The sequence below is a fragment of the Apodemus sylvaticus genome, chromosome 17 (genome assembly GCF_947179515.1).
Source record: "Apodemus sylvaticus chromosome 17, mApoSyl1.1, whole genome shotgun sequence".
NCBI classification, from domain to species: Eukaryota; Metazoa; Chordata; class Mammalia; order Rodentia; family Muridae; genus Apodemus; species Apodemus sylvaticus.
Genome location: NC_067488.1, coordinates 70,878,060 through 70,893,421, shown reverse-complemented (window position 1 = coordinate 70,893,421; position 15,362 = coordinate 70,878,060). Strand labels below are relative to the sequence as shown.

Here is a 15,362-nt window from a genome sequence, read left to right as displayed (position 1 = left end):
TCTAAAGAAATAGAGGATCAGTAACTTCAGAATTAGTAACACATACCTGTAATCCAGCCTCAGGATGCTGACGCAGAATGATGAGTTCAAGGTCAGCCTAAACTGCAGAGCAAGCCTTTGTCTGGAGTGTAGCGCCAATGGTAGAGTGTTGGCATAGCACACAAGCCCTGTGATCCACCTCCAACTGCAAAGAGAAGAGCCAGAAGTAGGTGCTTGCCCACCTATACACAGCCCTTGGTCTGATCCCCACTCCTGAAAAAGGGAAAAAAACTATGAGAAAGTTTTAATTCCATCCTTTTTGATTACCACTAATTTTTTATCAGAAATCAGTTTGAACCATACTGTATCATAAGGGTTACACTGTATTATAAGGACCACACCATATCATAAGGGCTATATTCTTATCACATGGGATACACTGTATCAAAAGGACGATTCTGTATGCTAAGGGCTACACTGTATCCTAAGGGCTGTACTCTATTGTAAGAGCTGATGGTAAGTACTGTAGCACCCTGGGCTTGGCACAACAGTTTGCACACCTTGGTACATCGATCCTAACACTGGACCACTTCCCTATGCTCTTGCACACATACTGCCTTGTAAAACTAGACGCAGTATCGCTATTAAACCAAGCTCAGTACAGTGGTGCACACCTTAATCCCAGCTATTAAGATGCTGAGGCATGTAGATCTCTGTGAGTTCAAGGCTGGCCTGGTCGACATAGAGTTCCAGGACAGCTAAGATACACAATGAGACCATATCTTTTTTTTTTTTTAAAGATAAACCAAAAATTGTGGAAATAAGTAATTTCCAGAAGTACTTAAGTTAGCATAACTATGAAAGTTTTGTGGCTTGGTGCTGCCATCTGCTGGTTCTAAAACCCTGATTTCCAGTAGCTGGCCTGCTCTATTACAAGGAACAAAGGGAATCCTGCATTGAGAATCTTTTAAAATATTCTTTGTTGAGAATATGATACCAGACTATAATGCAGTTCATACATTATTTCTTAGCAGTATGCTTTTAGTGAAACAGTTGCTGTTTCTCCAGTATTACTTATATACTCTTTGGGTATTTGAGTCTAACCCCTTTTTCTTTCTCATTTCCCCCTAGTTTAATGGATCGAGAAGTGGCGCTGCTTGCTGAGATGGATAAAGTGAAAGCTGAAGCAAGTAAGATGATTGATGCTTAATTACAGCTGCGACAGAGCAGGGCGGGGTGCTGCAAGCCCTCAGTTCCAGCACTGGGAGGCAGAGGCCAGCCTGGTCTACATGGAGACTTAAAAACTATCAGCTGTACAAATGATAGGTTGCTGCCTCTCTGTCAAAGCTTAGTGTGAACATCTGCAGGAATAGTTTATGTACTAAACAATCAGTAAAACAAAAATGAGTTTATAAACTAATTAGTCAGTCTTAAGCAGTTGTACGGTTCTGACATATTAATTCTTCATAAGAGTCTTTTAAAAAAATTTTCCCCAATTTTTTAGCATTCTGAATGTAGGATTTAATTTATAAGAGATTGTATCACGGTGTCTGTATCGACATTAGGAAAAGGACGTACTCTGTAGGCACCCGAACCTTTTGTTTTGCTTTTCCTGGGTTTTTTATTGTTATTATTTTTATTTATTTTTATTTTTTGACAAGGCAGAATTACCAGGACAGTCCGAGAAGAGCTCCCCGGGCTCCTATGGTTGCGCATGTGCTCTTGTTGTCCCCGTCGTGGAGTCCCTTTGTCTTTCCACTTTCGGATGATCCTTATTCAGTGTCTGTAGTCAGAGAGTCAGGAGAAGGCAGTGAGCTGAGAAGTCGGATGCCATGAGCTTCCGCGGTCGGCCGGAGGGCCGCAGGCTAGCCTGGGTGATTGTGTGGCTTTCTGCAGGAGAGCAGACACTGACGGTCGGTTTGCGTGCGGGCGTGCCAGTCAGGGGAAAGCTTTGCGGAGCTGATTCTTTCCTTCCACCGGGGATTCAGGGACTGAACACAGGTCGTCAGGTCTGTGTGGTGGTGCTTCGCCCCTGTGAGCCATCTCCACGGTCCAGTGGCGGGTTTTCTCTTCATTAAGTTGAACTTACCCTCAAACTAATAAGAATAGGAATGCTTGGTTAGGTTGAGGTGGAAACTCACAGGTCATCATGCCTGTGACCACAGCCGTAGGGAGAGAGACCAGAGAGCACTGAGCACAGGGCATTTGCTCCATTCTAAGGGAGATGTTGAGAATACAGCAGAGATAGATTGCATGTGCACTAAATCTCTAGATTCCCCAGCTAGCACCTATTCTTGTCCTTTGGTTCTTTTATAGGATAAAGGTTCAGATAAACTTAAACTAGTAAAAAGGTGGAGTCCTTACTTTCAAGAAAAAGGTGCTTTTTAAAAATACATCTTTTAGGGGCTGGAGCAGAGGGTCAGAAGAGCCCTAACTGCTCCTTTGCAGGACCTGGGCTCTATTCCCAGCACCCACACTGCCACTAAGAACCTCCTGTAACTCCAGTTCCAAGTGATCTGATGCTCTCCTGTGACCTCCATGGGCACCAGGCATACACAGGGTAAACAGGCATACCTTCAGGCACAGCATTCTTTAAAAAAAAAAAAGAGATTTATTTATTATATCTAAGTACACTGTAGCTGTCTTCAGACACACCAGAAGAGGGCATCAGATCTCATTACAGATGGTTGTGAGCCACCATGTAGTTGCTGGGATTTGAACTCAGGACCTTCAGAAGAGCAGTCTGTGCTCTTCACCACTGAGCCATCTCTCCAACTCCCCAGGCACAGCATTCTTATACAAATACATAATATACACACAAAGAAGTGTGTATCTGTCTTGTAGGGAGCTGGGAAGATGGCTCAGCCAATGATGTTCTTGCTATTCTAGCATGAATATATGTGTTAGAAGCTGAGTATGCAGGCATATATCTGTAATCCAGCCCTGGAGAAGGGGAAATGAACACCTGACACTGAGGGGCAAGGCAAGTGGAAAGGGGGCAGAGAGATGACGTGGGATAAAACTGCTTGCTTCACAAACAGGAAACACTGAGTTCAAATTGCAGTACCCACATCAAAGCTGAGTGTAGCAGTTTGGGTGTGCAAACCTAGAGCTGGACACAGACAGGTAGGACCCAGGGCCCGCCATCCAGCCAGTCTAGCCAAAACATGACCTCTGGTTTGCCAAGAGACCCTTCCGTCCTGTGTGTTGGAGAACAGCTGAGGAGAACACCCAGAGTTCTCTGCATCTGCTCACATGCCGACGAGCATGGACACAGCAATGCCCTGTCACCCAGTTTGGACCAGTTTCACCCAGTTATTAAAGATTTATTTATTAAATGTAAGTACACTGTAGCTGTTTTTAGACACACCAGAAGAGTGCGTCACATCTCATTAGAGATGGTTATGAGCTACCATGTGGTTGCTGGGATTTGAACTCAGGACCTTCAGAAGAGCAGTCAGTGCTCTTAACGGTCTCTCCAGCCCCCAGTTATTAAATTAAAAGCTACAAAATTTTACCCAACTTCATCGGTTTTACATCTTTATCTTTGTTCACTCTTGAAATTGCCTTAAATTTTTAGTGATGAGATGTAATAACCCATTAGCAGTGCTGGCAAGAAAGCACATTGTAGCTTGTTACTGCTTTCTTTATTTGTACTATTTCATAGTTTCGAATTTCTTCTCATTACAGATGGTTGTGAGCCACCATGTGGTTGTTGGGTGTCTTAGTCAGGGTTTCTATTCCTGCACAAACATCATGACCAAGAAGCAAGCTGGGGAGGAAAGGGTTTATTGAGCTTACACTTCCACACTGCTGTTCATCATCAAAGGAAGTCAGGACTGGAACTCAAGCAGGTCAGGAAGCAGGAGCTGATGCAGAGGCCATGGAGGGATGTTTCTTACTGGCTTGCTTCCCCTGGCTTGCTCAGCCTGCTCTCTTATAGAATCCAAGAATACCAGCCCAGGGATGGCGCCACCTACAAGAGGCCCTCCCTCCTTGATCACTAATTGAGAAAATGCCCTACAGCTGGATCTCATGGCGGTACTTCCCAACTGAAGCTCCTTTCTCTGTGATAACTCCATCCTGTGTCAAGTTGATACACAAAACCAGCCAGTACACTGGGATTTGAACTCAGGACCTTCAGAAGAACAGTCAGTGCTCTTACCCACTGAACCATCTCTCCAACCCCCGAATTTCTTTATGCACATTCATATTTAGTCCTTGTTTTGATACTTTGAAATAGGTTTGTTTTCTTGTTTTATTTTTTATTTCTTCATGTGAAGAAACTTTTAGGGAAAATGTGACTTGTCCAGTATCATATCTGTTGATTTTTTTTTTTTCTCAAAAAAATGTTTTTGGTTTCTTGTTGTTTGTTTGTTTGAGATAGGATCTCACTGTGTAGTCCCTCTTAATAGACAAGGCTGGTCTCAAACTCATAGAGGATCCACGTGCCTTGCTTGCTTCCTGAGTGCTGGGACCCTCAGTCAGCCAAAATTTATTATTTCATATTATGCGCGTGGGCATTTTGTCTACATGTGTGTCTGTGCAGCATCATGCGTGTACCATGTGCCCAGAGAGGCCAGAAGAGAGCATGGAGTCCCTGGGCAGTTGTGAGCTGCCGTGGTGGGTGAGGGCACCCAGTCTGGATCCTCTGCTTGGGCCAGTGCTCAAACCACTACGCCATTTAACCACACAGCCCTAATTTGGTTTTCTGAGTCATGTGATGTATATAGAAGTCTTTATTGGGAGCTGGAAAGAGAGCTCAGTGGTTAAGAGCACTAGTTGCTCTTCCAGAGGACCCAGGTTCAATTCCTAGCACATACCTATGATGTCTCACAACCACCTGTAACTCTAGTTTCAGGAGATCCAGTGCCCCTTCTGAGCTCTGCATGTACTGCTTGTGTGTGGTGCATAGGTGTACTTGCAGGCAAAACACTCAGACATATAAAATTACATTTAAAAACTTTTAAATCCTTAAAACATATTTTCTCAATCTTGAAATTTGTAATTTTGCACTTAAAATCCCAGAATGCTGGAGGCTGAAAAGAACTGAGTTTGGTGTGATTGGCAGATGGGCTTTATCTTGGGAGTAGACCAGTAGATCTTTTATAGCTGGTGAGAAGGTGAGTGTTAGGCTAGAAAGCTGGCTCAGGACTTAAGAGCACTTGATCTTGACCAAAACTAGGGTTCAGCGTCCAGTACCTCCAGTGCCAGGGGGATGCCATAACCTCCTCTGATCTCTACAGGCACTCGGCACACATGTGGCCGACATACATACATGTGCACAAGCACTCATCCACATGAAAACAAATCTTTTTTTTTTGTTTGTTTTTGCTTTGTTTTTTGTTTTTTTGTTTTTTTTTGTTTTTTTGTTTTTTTTGAGACAGGGTTTCTCTGTGTCCTCAAACTCAGAAATCCTCCTGCCTCTGCAAAATAAATCTTTTTAAAAAGACAGACAGAATGAATGAAAGTCCAGTGTCGGTCATCAGAGACAGCTCAGTCAGTAAGAAGCACAAGGGAGAGCCCAGGCTGGGAGCCCACACTTAAACACTGTGGAGTGGGCCTGCGCCTGCAGTCCCAGCCTCGGGAACACAGGCAAGCCAGACCCGTCACTCGCTGGCAGCCAGTCTTGCCTCCTTGACTTTGAGGGAAAAAGTAATTGGCATCTGAGGGGAGACACCCATATCCATCCTCTGGCCTCCACGTGTGCACGCACTGCACCTGGCTTCCCTAGATGTGGAGGATTTAGTCTTACACGGAAAGCACGGCATTGCTGGCTGGCTCACGGCCCTGGTGTAAATCTGTGTGTGACAGTTAGGTGTGTATCTGACTGCACACAGTAGAGTGACCTGCGTAAATGCATTTCATACTCTCTTGTGAAGAAGCCCGAGGTACTTAATCCATAGTTAGCAGGGTGTTGCTGAGGTAACACTGGGGCCCAGGCTCTTCTCCTTTCTAGCCACCCTGACAGCATGCTCTGGTCAAAGATAACTCCTAAGGATTGGGTACGGGAGGGGTAAGCATCACATCTAAGTAGTCTTTAGACTACTGTAAGCTAGAGCTTCCTCTTAGGCCCACCCCGGGACCTGTGCTCACAGCAGTGCTGAATGCTGAGCGGGAGTCTTTCTGAGACCAGCCTAGCCTTGACAGCACAGTCCTGCCTCAACTATCCAGATGCTCAGATCATGGGCATGATACCCGTCTTACCATGGGGCTTCTGACAGGAAAAGAAGGAGAAGGCCTTATTCTTCTAACAGGCTTTGCCACAATCCTCTGCTTCAGCTGCCCAGTGACCCTCTGTATTGTAAAATAAATGAATCCCTTTAAAGGGGGCTAGAGAGATGGGTCAGCGATTAAGAGCACTGTTCTTGCAGAGGACCTGGCTCCAGTTCCCAGCATCCACATGGTGGCCCACAGCAGTCTGTTAATTCCAGTTTCAGGGAATCCAATGGCCTCTTCTGGCCTTTGAGAGCATACACACGGTGCACAGACATACGTGTAGCAAAACACCCAGTGTTTATATGTATAAAATAAGGTAAAAAAGTAAAGGTTATTTATTAAATAAATTGAATAAATACATCCCCAATTTCTTGTCAGTGACAACCCCTTCAAAGCATAATGGTTAGTCCCTTTGTCTGAAAGGTCACATCCTCTGAATAACTAGAGCTCTCATCAGGCTAGAGAAGGCGTCTTGGGGCTTGGGTCCATAAACTGAAGGAAGAGACCATGTCCCCTTCTTCTAGGTCACATCCATAGAAAAAGACAAAGAGAATTAGAGTAGGAATTCTCACTTAGAAAAATTGATCACCAGGGTGGAGGTGGGGGGCACACACCTTTAACCCCAGCATGCAGGAGGCAGAGGCAGGCAGATCTCTGAGTTCAAAGTCAGCCTGGTCTACAAAGTGATTTCCAGGACAGCTAGGGCTATGCAGAGAAACCCTGACTTGAAAAACCAAAATGAAAAAGAAAGAATGAAAGAGAAAACAGTGATGAACTCTTGCAGGACAGAGCTGGGCATAATGGCCTACATGTGTGATTCTAATCATGGAAGGCTGGGGCAGTACCGTGCCATCCTGTGCTAGAGTTCAGACAAGCTTGGACCACAGAACGAGATGCTGTCTCAACCTTCCTGGGTATTGGTTCCTAGTCTGGTGGTGAAATTTCTTGGGTCATTTGTCTGACAGACCTTAGCTCGACTTCTTAGGGAGGACTTTTTTTTTTTTAATCTGTTATTTACCATTATCTATAGAAACAGGTGCTTTTTTAAAAAGAAGAGTGTAAGAGCTTGAGTATATATCATCAGCAGATGGACTAATTGGGGTGTCTGTAGAGTGGACGGCCGGGTAAGATATGAGCAGCAGGTTAGCAGTGGCTCTGGTAGAGGGAAGATGGTGTGTCTTATAGACTGTCTGAGGGAGGGAGAGGTCTGTGCTCTACTTAAAGAGACAGTGTTTGGACTACGCAAAGGAAGTTGTTAGTGGTTCTCTGAGCAGAGGACCACAAAGTCAGAAGCGGGAAGGATGGGTAATCCTGCTTTGCACTTTGGACCTGTTTGTTCTTGGTGACACTTGTGTCAAATGCTGTGCATGTTTCTATCTTCATTTGCTTCTTGAGAACAAACTGGGAGGTGGGGTAGGAAGAGGAGAGAGAAATGGGGGGAGATTTTATATAAGTCCCGTGATTTAGATGTGTTTGTCTTTTAATTGCCTTAAGAGACCCCTCAACTGGAAACCGAGCCTTGGGACTCTTTATTTTCTGCATGTGTGGGCAGCTAGGCCCTTGGCTGTCCAGAGGCACACCGAGGCGGCTGCACACCGAGGCGGCTGCACACCGAGGCGGCTGCACACCGAGGCGGCTGCTCCGCACCCCTCTAAGTGCAGCATAAGCTTGATTGCCTTTTTCTTCCACAGTGGAAATCTTGCTCAGCCGGCAGAAGAAAGCAGAGCTTCTGAAGAAGATGACAGATGTGGCCGTTCGGATGTCAGAGGAGCAGTTGATTGAACTCAGGGCCGACATCAAGGTGAAACTTCCTCCTCCTTTCCTTGGCTCCCAGGACCAGCCAGCATGGCAAATGTCCAAGTCATGGCTTCCCCTGACATCCTAAACCCATGAGCTTCCCCTCTGAGCCTGGCCCTTTCCACACTTTGTTTTTCTTTAAAGGGTTGTGTCTTCTATCCAGGTGTCCTGGCAGGAAATCTTAGGAAACATTTGCATTTCTTGAATTAAGTCTGTCAGGAGACCTTGCCCATCCTTGCACTTGCTGCTGAATCTTGTTTCTCGTTTCTATCCCACCATAAAGATGAAGCGCCATCAGCTGTCGCTTAGCCTTCTGTGGTAGACTGGGTTGAATCTTTCCAGTTGTCCTGATCTTCCCACTCTGTGTCTGATTCTCACACTCTACAGCCTGCTTCAAACCTGCTCACACTTTAGGACAAGCACTGTAATCTTTACACAGACTGTGGGCTCTGTACACACTGACTCTGGCGCTACCCTCGTGCCACCCCAGGCTCCTTTTGTGTTCTTTCTCTAGTATTGTCAACAGGCTGTTTGCAGACACTCGCTGACCCTCCCGTTAGAAGTCCCGCGCCACCGTTGACCACCCTTCCTTCCTGACTCCTGTCATGTCCTCTGTACTGGGCTTTCATCGCACAGTTAGAGTTTTATGTGGTTAATCTGTCTGGCTCACCAGACTGGCGATCAATACTAACTAGTGCCTAGCACACTGCCTTAGAACATATGTTTTCAACAGTTTAGCCAATTCTGGTTTTATAGAGAAATGTTAACAATTTAAGACATTTATTGTATTTTCTCATAAACATTCCTGAAGTTTGGCATTCATACCTTTATTGTTAAGGCCTTTCTCGCTGGGTAGCCTGAACTGATGTCAAATTTCAGATGCTCCTGCCTGTGCCTCCTGAGTTTGAGGCTTACAGATGTGAATGAACACTGATTGCTCTTACAGCACCCGCGTGGTGGTTAGCAGTAATTCCAGCCTCAGAGTGACTGATGCTAGCTAGCTTCTGGCCTCACATTCTTCACGTACATACATGCAGGCAGAACACAAGTATATACAAAATAAGCATAAACCTTGGGGAGGGGGGGGTGTTTTAGGAGCCGAGGGTAAGGCTCTGTGGTTAAGGACACTTGCTGCTTTTGCTGAGGAGCTGGGTTCAATTCACAGCACTCACACAGAGGCTCACAACTGTCTATGGCCATAGACATCTGTAAGCCTCAAACTCCTTCGGCACCAGGTACATGTGAAGTTTACATGCATAGACACAAGCAAATACTTGTTACACATAAAGGAAAGTAAATGAATTGTTCAAAAAAATTGTATTTCTGAAAATAACTGTGTGCTCCCAAGAGAAGTTGGATTGTTTGTAGGTTCCCTTGGAAAGTGTGTTCTAAGTCATTGTTTATAAATAGAAAGCTTTTTGAGCAAGGAGTGGGGGTGGGGAGGGGTACATTCTAAACCTTTCTTCCTAAGCCTTTCTGAACATGGGCCTTGCTGCCGTGTTTGAGGACGGCTTCCTGTGCAGGCCCACAATGGCAGGTAGAAAGCGAAGACGTGGGGTAAGGCGACCTAGGACCTTCTGGAGATCAATACTCACGCAGACCTGCTGAGGTAAAGGAGCCAGAAAGTGCAAATGTGGATGACATTTCCTCCACAGTGACCATCCACTGGGACATTGATAGAGCTCTCCTCACACTGAGGCCAGTCAGTCTCAGTCACCTGTTTGGGAAACACCAGAAGCCCCTTTGTCACTAGATGAGAATTCTGGCTTCATCGGTTCTCTTCCTACGAAGCTAAAAGGTTTCTAGAAATACTCCTGTGGGCTGACTGAGAATCTAATCTGTTTCTTTCCACGTTTTAGCGCACTGAAGTGGGGGCTGTGCAATTTAAGTGTCTTATTTCCAGATGATTGTACTTCTGTCATTTCTATTATGTCTTTGGCTCAACAACCCTAGAATTTGTTTCAGAATTAATATGAGACAGATATTCTGTGTCTGAAGACGCCGTTACAGAGGTCTGTGTGCCTTCCTAAGCTGCAGTGTGCTCAGAATTTTTAGGATGTCAAATCTCAAGGGTAATTTTTCTCTTCTTTCCCTATTGGTATTTCTGGATACATTCCAAGAATTCGGATGTGTTTGATGTGGGAGTCGACTCCCCAGTCAGGAGGTCTGCTCCAGGCAGGAGTTTAGTTAGTGCACATTTTCTCTGACCTCTGAACTTTGCTTTTACACCTTCTCATGTGCTGTGTGGGTGGGTGGGTGGAGGAGTGATCCACCGAGACGTGGTTTATCTAGTAGGTCCCCGCAGGCTTTTCATTCTGACATGATCATATGTGTTCCGTAGTGGGTGAGCTTTTGACCCGTTGGCCGGTCAGGACAGCCTAATTTTACAAGGATGAAATCATGTGCAGCATCAATGTCTCGTATGCAGAGTGGCCTTTCCAGTGAATGATTTTCCATCTCAAGAAATTGCTCCTATTTCAAAGGCTCTAAAGTCCTATTTTACAAGGAGACAGACAATATGGCTTTTCTTAGAAGTTTCTACTAAAGGACAACACACCATCTACCTAACGGGGTCACTGTGGGAGCCATGATTACGGGCTGCTTCTGTTTCTGTGTGAAATGGACCCTGTGGAGAGCACTCCAGTAGGGAGAAGACTCTTTCTATAAATTCTTCTTCCTTCCTTCCTTCCTTCCTTCCTTCCTTCCTTCCTTCCTTCCTTCCTTCCTGTTATACCATTGGGTGTTGGCCATTTATAACATTTCATCAAACTATGAAGCTTGTCTTTGGGCCCTTGAGAAAATGAGTATATTTGTCTGATTACTCAGCATTGCTAATGAAATGGTCATTTAGCAAAATTTAAAGCAATAAAATGAGAAAATTAAAGTTAATTCTGTTCCACGTATGTATATGTTTATGTGTTTTCGATTCTGTATGCAATGCTTGTGTTACCCGTAACTGTCTCTCTTTTCTCCAGCACTTTGTTAGTGAGCGTAAATATGACGAAGATCTTGGAAGAGTAGCCCGGTTCACCTGTGATGTGGAGACTCTGAAACAGAGTATCGATTCATTTGGACAAGGTGAGAGAGAGGGTGAGAGATTCTGGACCATGGGTGCTAAGGAGACTGTCCTCAGGTGGTGAAGGCACCACGCTTGCTGACTGGCCTGTCCACTGCACACTCCTAGGTGCCTCTTGTCTTGGGTTTGTGAAAAGACCCTGGGGTACGGAGGAATCCCTTGGGCTCTAAGGACTAGTATTTGCCAGTCTTGAAGTATGAGATAGTTTTTGTTCCTTTAGAACTTAGCCTGGCTACAAACTTGCTGAGTCCCCAAGGCTGGACTTATATGCCACCCTCTCCTGCCACCATCTTTCAGCACCCAGCACCCAGCAGAGCGCTCTTTTTCATTGTTTCCTGCTGAGTTGAGAGACGTGTGATAGAATAGTGTGAGGAGCAGGCACCTGGAGGCAACCAGGGCAGACCTGCCTCAGCATTGATACCCTGGACCTAGGTTTATTCCTTCAAATAGAGACAACAGTTCTTGTCTTGCTAGGCACATAGAGTCTCTTAAGTGGTAGCATCACAAGTAGGGGTAGAACTGGGGCTGGAGAGACAGCTTGGGGGTTGAAAGGACTTGTTGCTCTTCCAAAGGACCAGAGTTCAGTTCCCAGGACCCACATTGGGTAGCTGTGAACCACCCATAACTCCGTCCCCAGGACTTCCTCTTCTGGCCTCTGTGGGCACTTGCACACACAGAGACGAACATACACGAACAAATAAAATCTTCATGGGGCTGGCGAGATGACTGGGCTATCAGAGTGTTACACCTCTAAAGGTTCCCAGCACCCTCGTAGTAGAGCACTACCATCCTTAACTCCTGTTCCAACAGGTTCAGAGTCTTCTTGTGACCTTCATGGGGACCAGGCACACACATGGTGCACATATTTACCTTCAGGCTAAACACTTAGACACACAACATAAAAACAATTCTTTTTGAAGTGGGAGACATTAGAGGACCTCAGGGTGAGAGTTTGTAGTCAGGCTCTGAACCTGCCCCTCCTCTTCTCAGTGTTGGTGCTGGGGCTGTAGCGTGTACTTGCTCCCCTGCCCCACAAAACAAGGGTGAAATGTTGGCTTCAGAGTGGCGACTGTTAACCCATCACAGACCAGGCTTCCAGCCAAGAGGACATCCGAGGAGGACTTTAAACCATTGGTGTCTGACAACATTTGAATTGAAAATAATAGTTTGCCGGGCGGTGGTGGCGCACGCCTGTAATCCCAGCACTCTGGGAGGCAGAGGCAGGTGGATTTCTGAGTTCGAGGCCAGCCTGGTCTACAGAGTGAGTTCCAGAACAGCCAGGGCTATACAGAGAAACCCTGTCTCGACAAAAAACCAAATCCAAAAAAAAAAAAAAAAAGAAAAGAAAAGAAAATAATAGTTTTTAGTTATAATGGTTTATTGAATTTGGGGCTATTTTAGCAGAAAGAAACTTGGAAAGACACAAGATGTTGCAAAGACAAGTTCTATTTATATAGCCATATAAATATATTTATATAGCCATATAAATATATTTATATAAATATAGTTCACCAGGCAGTGTGGCACACGCCTGTAATCCCAGCACTCTGGGAGGCAGAGGCAGGCGGATTTCTGAGTTCGAGGCCAGCCTGGTCTATAGAGTGAGTTCCAGGACAGCCAGGGCTACACAGAGAAACCCTATCTCGGAAAAAAACAAATCCAAAAAACCAAAATAAATAAGTAAATATAGTTCTATTTATATAACTGTTGTCACCTTCCATCACTACCATTCTTCACAAGTTCTAGTTCTACTTACCGTTCTGACTATTTTACCCTCATATCATTCCATTTAAAAAGGATTTAGCAGAGATTTGATCGTTTATATCTTTCTTTGTAAAGTCTGTCCTTCGGGACTATTCCATGGAACATAGGGCCCTTCCCATCATTCCCAGGGTTTAGGTAAACGATATGCTGAGAAGCCGTCAGTGCAGGGGGAGGGGTGGAATGGTTTGATCTGTGCTCGAAATCTCGTAGGGTTGGAGAACTTTGTGAAGGGGATGCTGTTTCCACTGTACATGGACTCTGGACATTGCAGGCTGCTGGTCAGGCTTGCGCAGGTGTTTCACCCACTGAGACATCCGTCAGACAGTCCCTTCCTTACATTACTCATCATGAAATGTATCATATGACCACAGCCTTGTCCTCGTGTTTCCACTTCAGTGTCTCATCCAAAGAACAGCTATTCAACCCGATCCCGCTGCAGCTTGCTGGCCCCTGGGTCCTTGGCCGGCCCAAGTGATGGGTCTGCTACCTCCCCGCCTGATGCCCCTGCTCCCAGCCTCCCAGGGGCTGACAAGAGGAACTGTGCCCCAAGAGAGGCTTCTGCAGCCGTGACGAACTCCAGCGACAGCAACCGGCCCTGCCAGGCTCACCGGGAGGTAAGCTGGCTTTACACTGAGTGCGCCCCGGAAGAGCGGAAGAGCGGCCCTGGTTGTTGGCGTTTAAGTGCTCGTAGCCAATGTGTCACCTTCCTCTCGGCTTTTCCCCACAGCTGTTTTTGCTTCCGTCCTGTCTCAGTTCCTAAGAAATAGTTTGAGATGGTGTTCTAAACCATCAGCAGACTGAGACTTCCTGTTGCTCTAGACTGCTGACTTTGGCTTGTTAGCAGTTTGTTGTGGGTTGTATTGTCTGGTAATTAGTCACACTGGGAGTTGTGCACCCATCTCAGGGTAGATGCAGTCCAAGTGGCAAGTTCACCACCATGCATCTGAGAGAGCTGCAGGACTTGAGAATCCCATGTGAGTAGATCAGGGAAAGAAAAAGTGAACCCAACAGGGTAAGAGAAAAGTCTAGAAAGCAGCAGAGAGTCCAGTCTCTCTTCCTTGGCAGTCTAAGGCATGATGGGTTTACTCTCAGAACACTGCTGTAAACCAAACTGAAACCAACCAGGCCCCCTCCCGACAGCGCCCTGAGCACCGTGCTGTTTCTTCTCACCCTAGGTATTTTCAGGCCACAGGAGAGGAGGACAAGGCCACAGGCCACAGAGCCAAGAGACCGCTGACCCCCCAAACCAAGGGCGCCGTGACAATGCGGGTCGGTACAAAAACAGCTCGTGGTATTCTTCTGGGCCCAGGTATCAGGGTGTTCCGCCTCAAGCCCCAGGAAACGCCGGGGAGTGGAGCCGCCATTACCCTGCAGGGAGCAATGGACCTGGAGCCAGCTCGGAGCCCAGCCCAGCCAAGCCTTCATTCAAAAAGGGGCTCCCACAGCGCAGACCAAGGGCCTCTCAGGCTGAAGCCTTGAACTCTTGAGGGGAATTCCAGTTGGCCTCTCTTCTTTCCCATCCAGTTCAACCTAATAACTGGACCTAAGGAAATGTATACTTAGATTTAATAACAAAAAGAAATTTATGCATATCTCTTTGGGCCATCCTAAATATTTTTGATTTCTTCTCTCCTTAATTTTTGAATGAAAGCTGTTTTCCCTTGGCCTCCCAGTGACGTGGACTCTGCTTGGTTGCTGCCACCAGGAGCCAGGGCAGCAAATGACAGTTTTCCCAAAGGTGAGCAGCCTTGTCCCCAGCACTCCTGGCCTTTGTCTGCCTACCACAGAGGCTCTCAGGAGGAAGAATGTCACCACTAGTCCCGTGTCCCGTCCATTCAAAGCAGATGCCACAGGTGCCTGCCAGGTTCCCACTAGTGGACAGTTTGAGTGGGGTAGGAATAAGGGATTTTATACAATCCTGGGTCAGCCAGAAAAGGGAAATGTGTGTTAGTTCGTGAGACAGAGAGAGCACGGGGAAGATCTGACGACAACCTGCCTCTGTCTGGAATGTGCCTGAGATCTGACACCTAAGTCAGGGTTTCCGTCCTATGCTTGGCACACTGTACCTTAACCTGCAGTTTCTTCCAAATGCCCACAGCCTTGTTTCCTCTTACCTTAGGCTGAAACCTGGTCTAAGGAAGTCTATTGGAAAGTAGCATTTTAAGTTTTTTAAAAGAAAAAATGTTTTTCTTTGTTTCAGTGTTTGGAGATTTTCTTTGTTGTTCTCCTTCCCTTTCCTGAATCCTGTTATGAACCAATTTTATATAATATAATTAGTGTTAATCTAAGGTGTTACTCGTCACCGTTGTTGCCGTCATCTTTATAAGTGAATAAATAAAAGCTAGTGCATCACGTGCCTCCTTAGCTCCTTCTCTGTAGTCTCATAGGTAGAAGTCACTCGGACAGCTTGTTCTGTGCTTAGTTAGATGATGGTGTCTGCTCTCCGACTCATTTGTCCATTGCTGCCTTGTTTTAGAACCAGATTAGACCGCGGAAGCCAGGCTGAGCGAGCGCAGCTGTTCCTTTG

At 46.0% G+C, this 15,362-nt stretch overlaps 1 protein-coding gene across 2 annotated transcripts in view; it reads left to right on the top strand.

Annotated features, from left to right (window-relative positions):
* The window catches only part of Spats2 (spermatogenesis associated serine rich 2), a 74,891-nt gene extending 59,768 nt beyond the window's left edge, over positions 1 to 15,123 (top strand). For both annotated transcript variants that reach the window (XM_052161347.1, XM_052161346.1), the window contains exons 9-13: positions 1,111 to 1,169; positions 7,890 to 7,999; positions 10,971 to 11,073; positions 13,232 to 13,449; positions 14,011 to 15,123. In XM_052161347.1, coding sequence (XP_052017307.1) covers positions 1,111 to 1,169; positions 7,890 to 7,999; positions 10,971 to 11,073; positions 13,232 to 13,449; positions 14,011 to 14,322 — 802 coding nt within the window. In that variant the 3' untranslated portion in view covers positions 14,323 to 15,123. The remainder of the gene's footprint in view (positions 1 to 1,110; positions 1,170 to 7,889; positions 8,000 to 10,970; positions 11,074 to 13,231; positions 13,450 to 14,010) is intronic.
* The last annotated feature ends 239 nt before the right edge of the window (positions 15,124 to 15,362 follow it).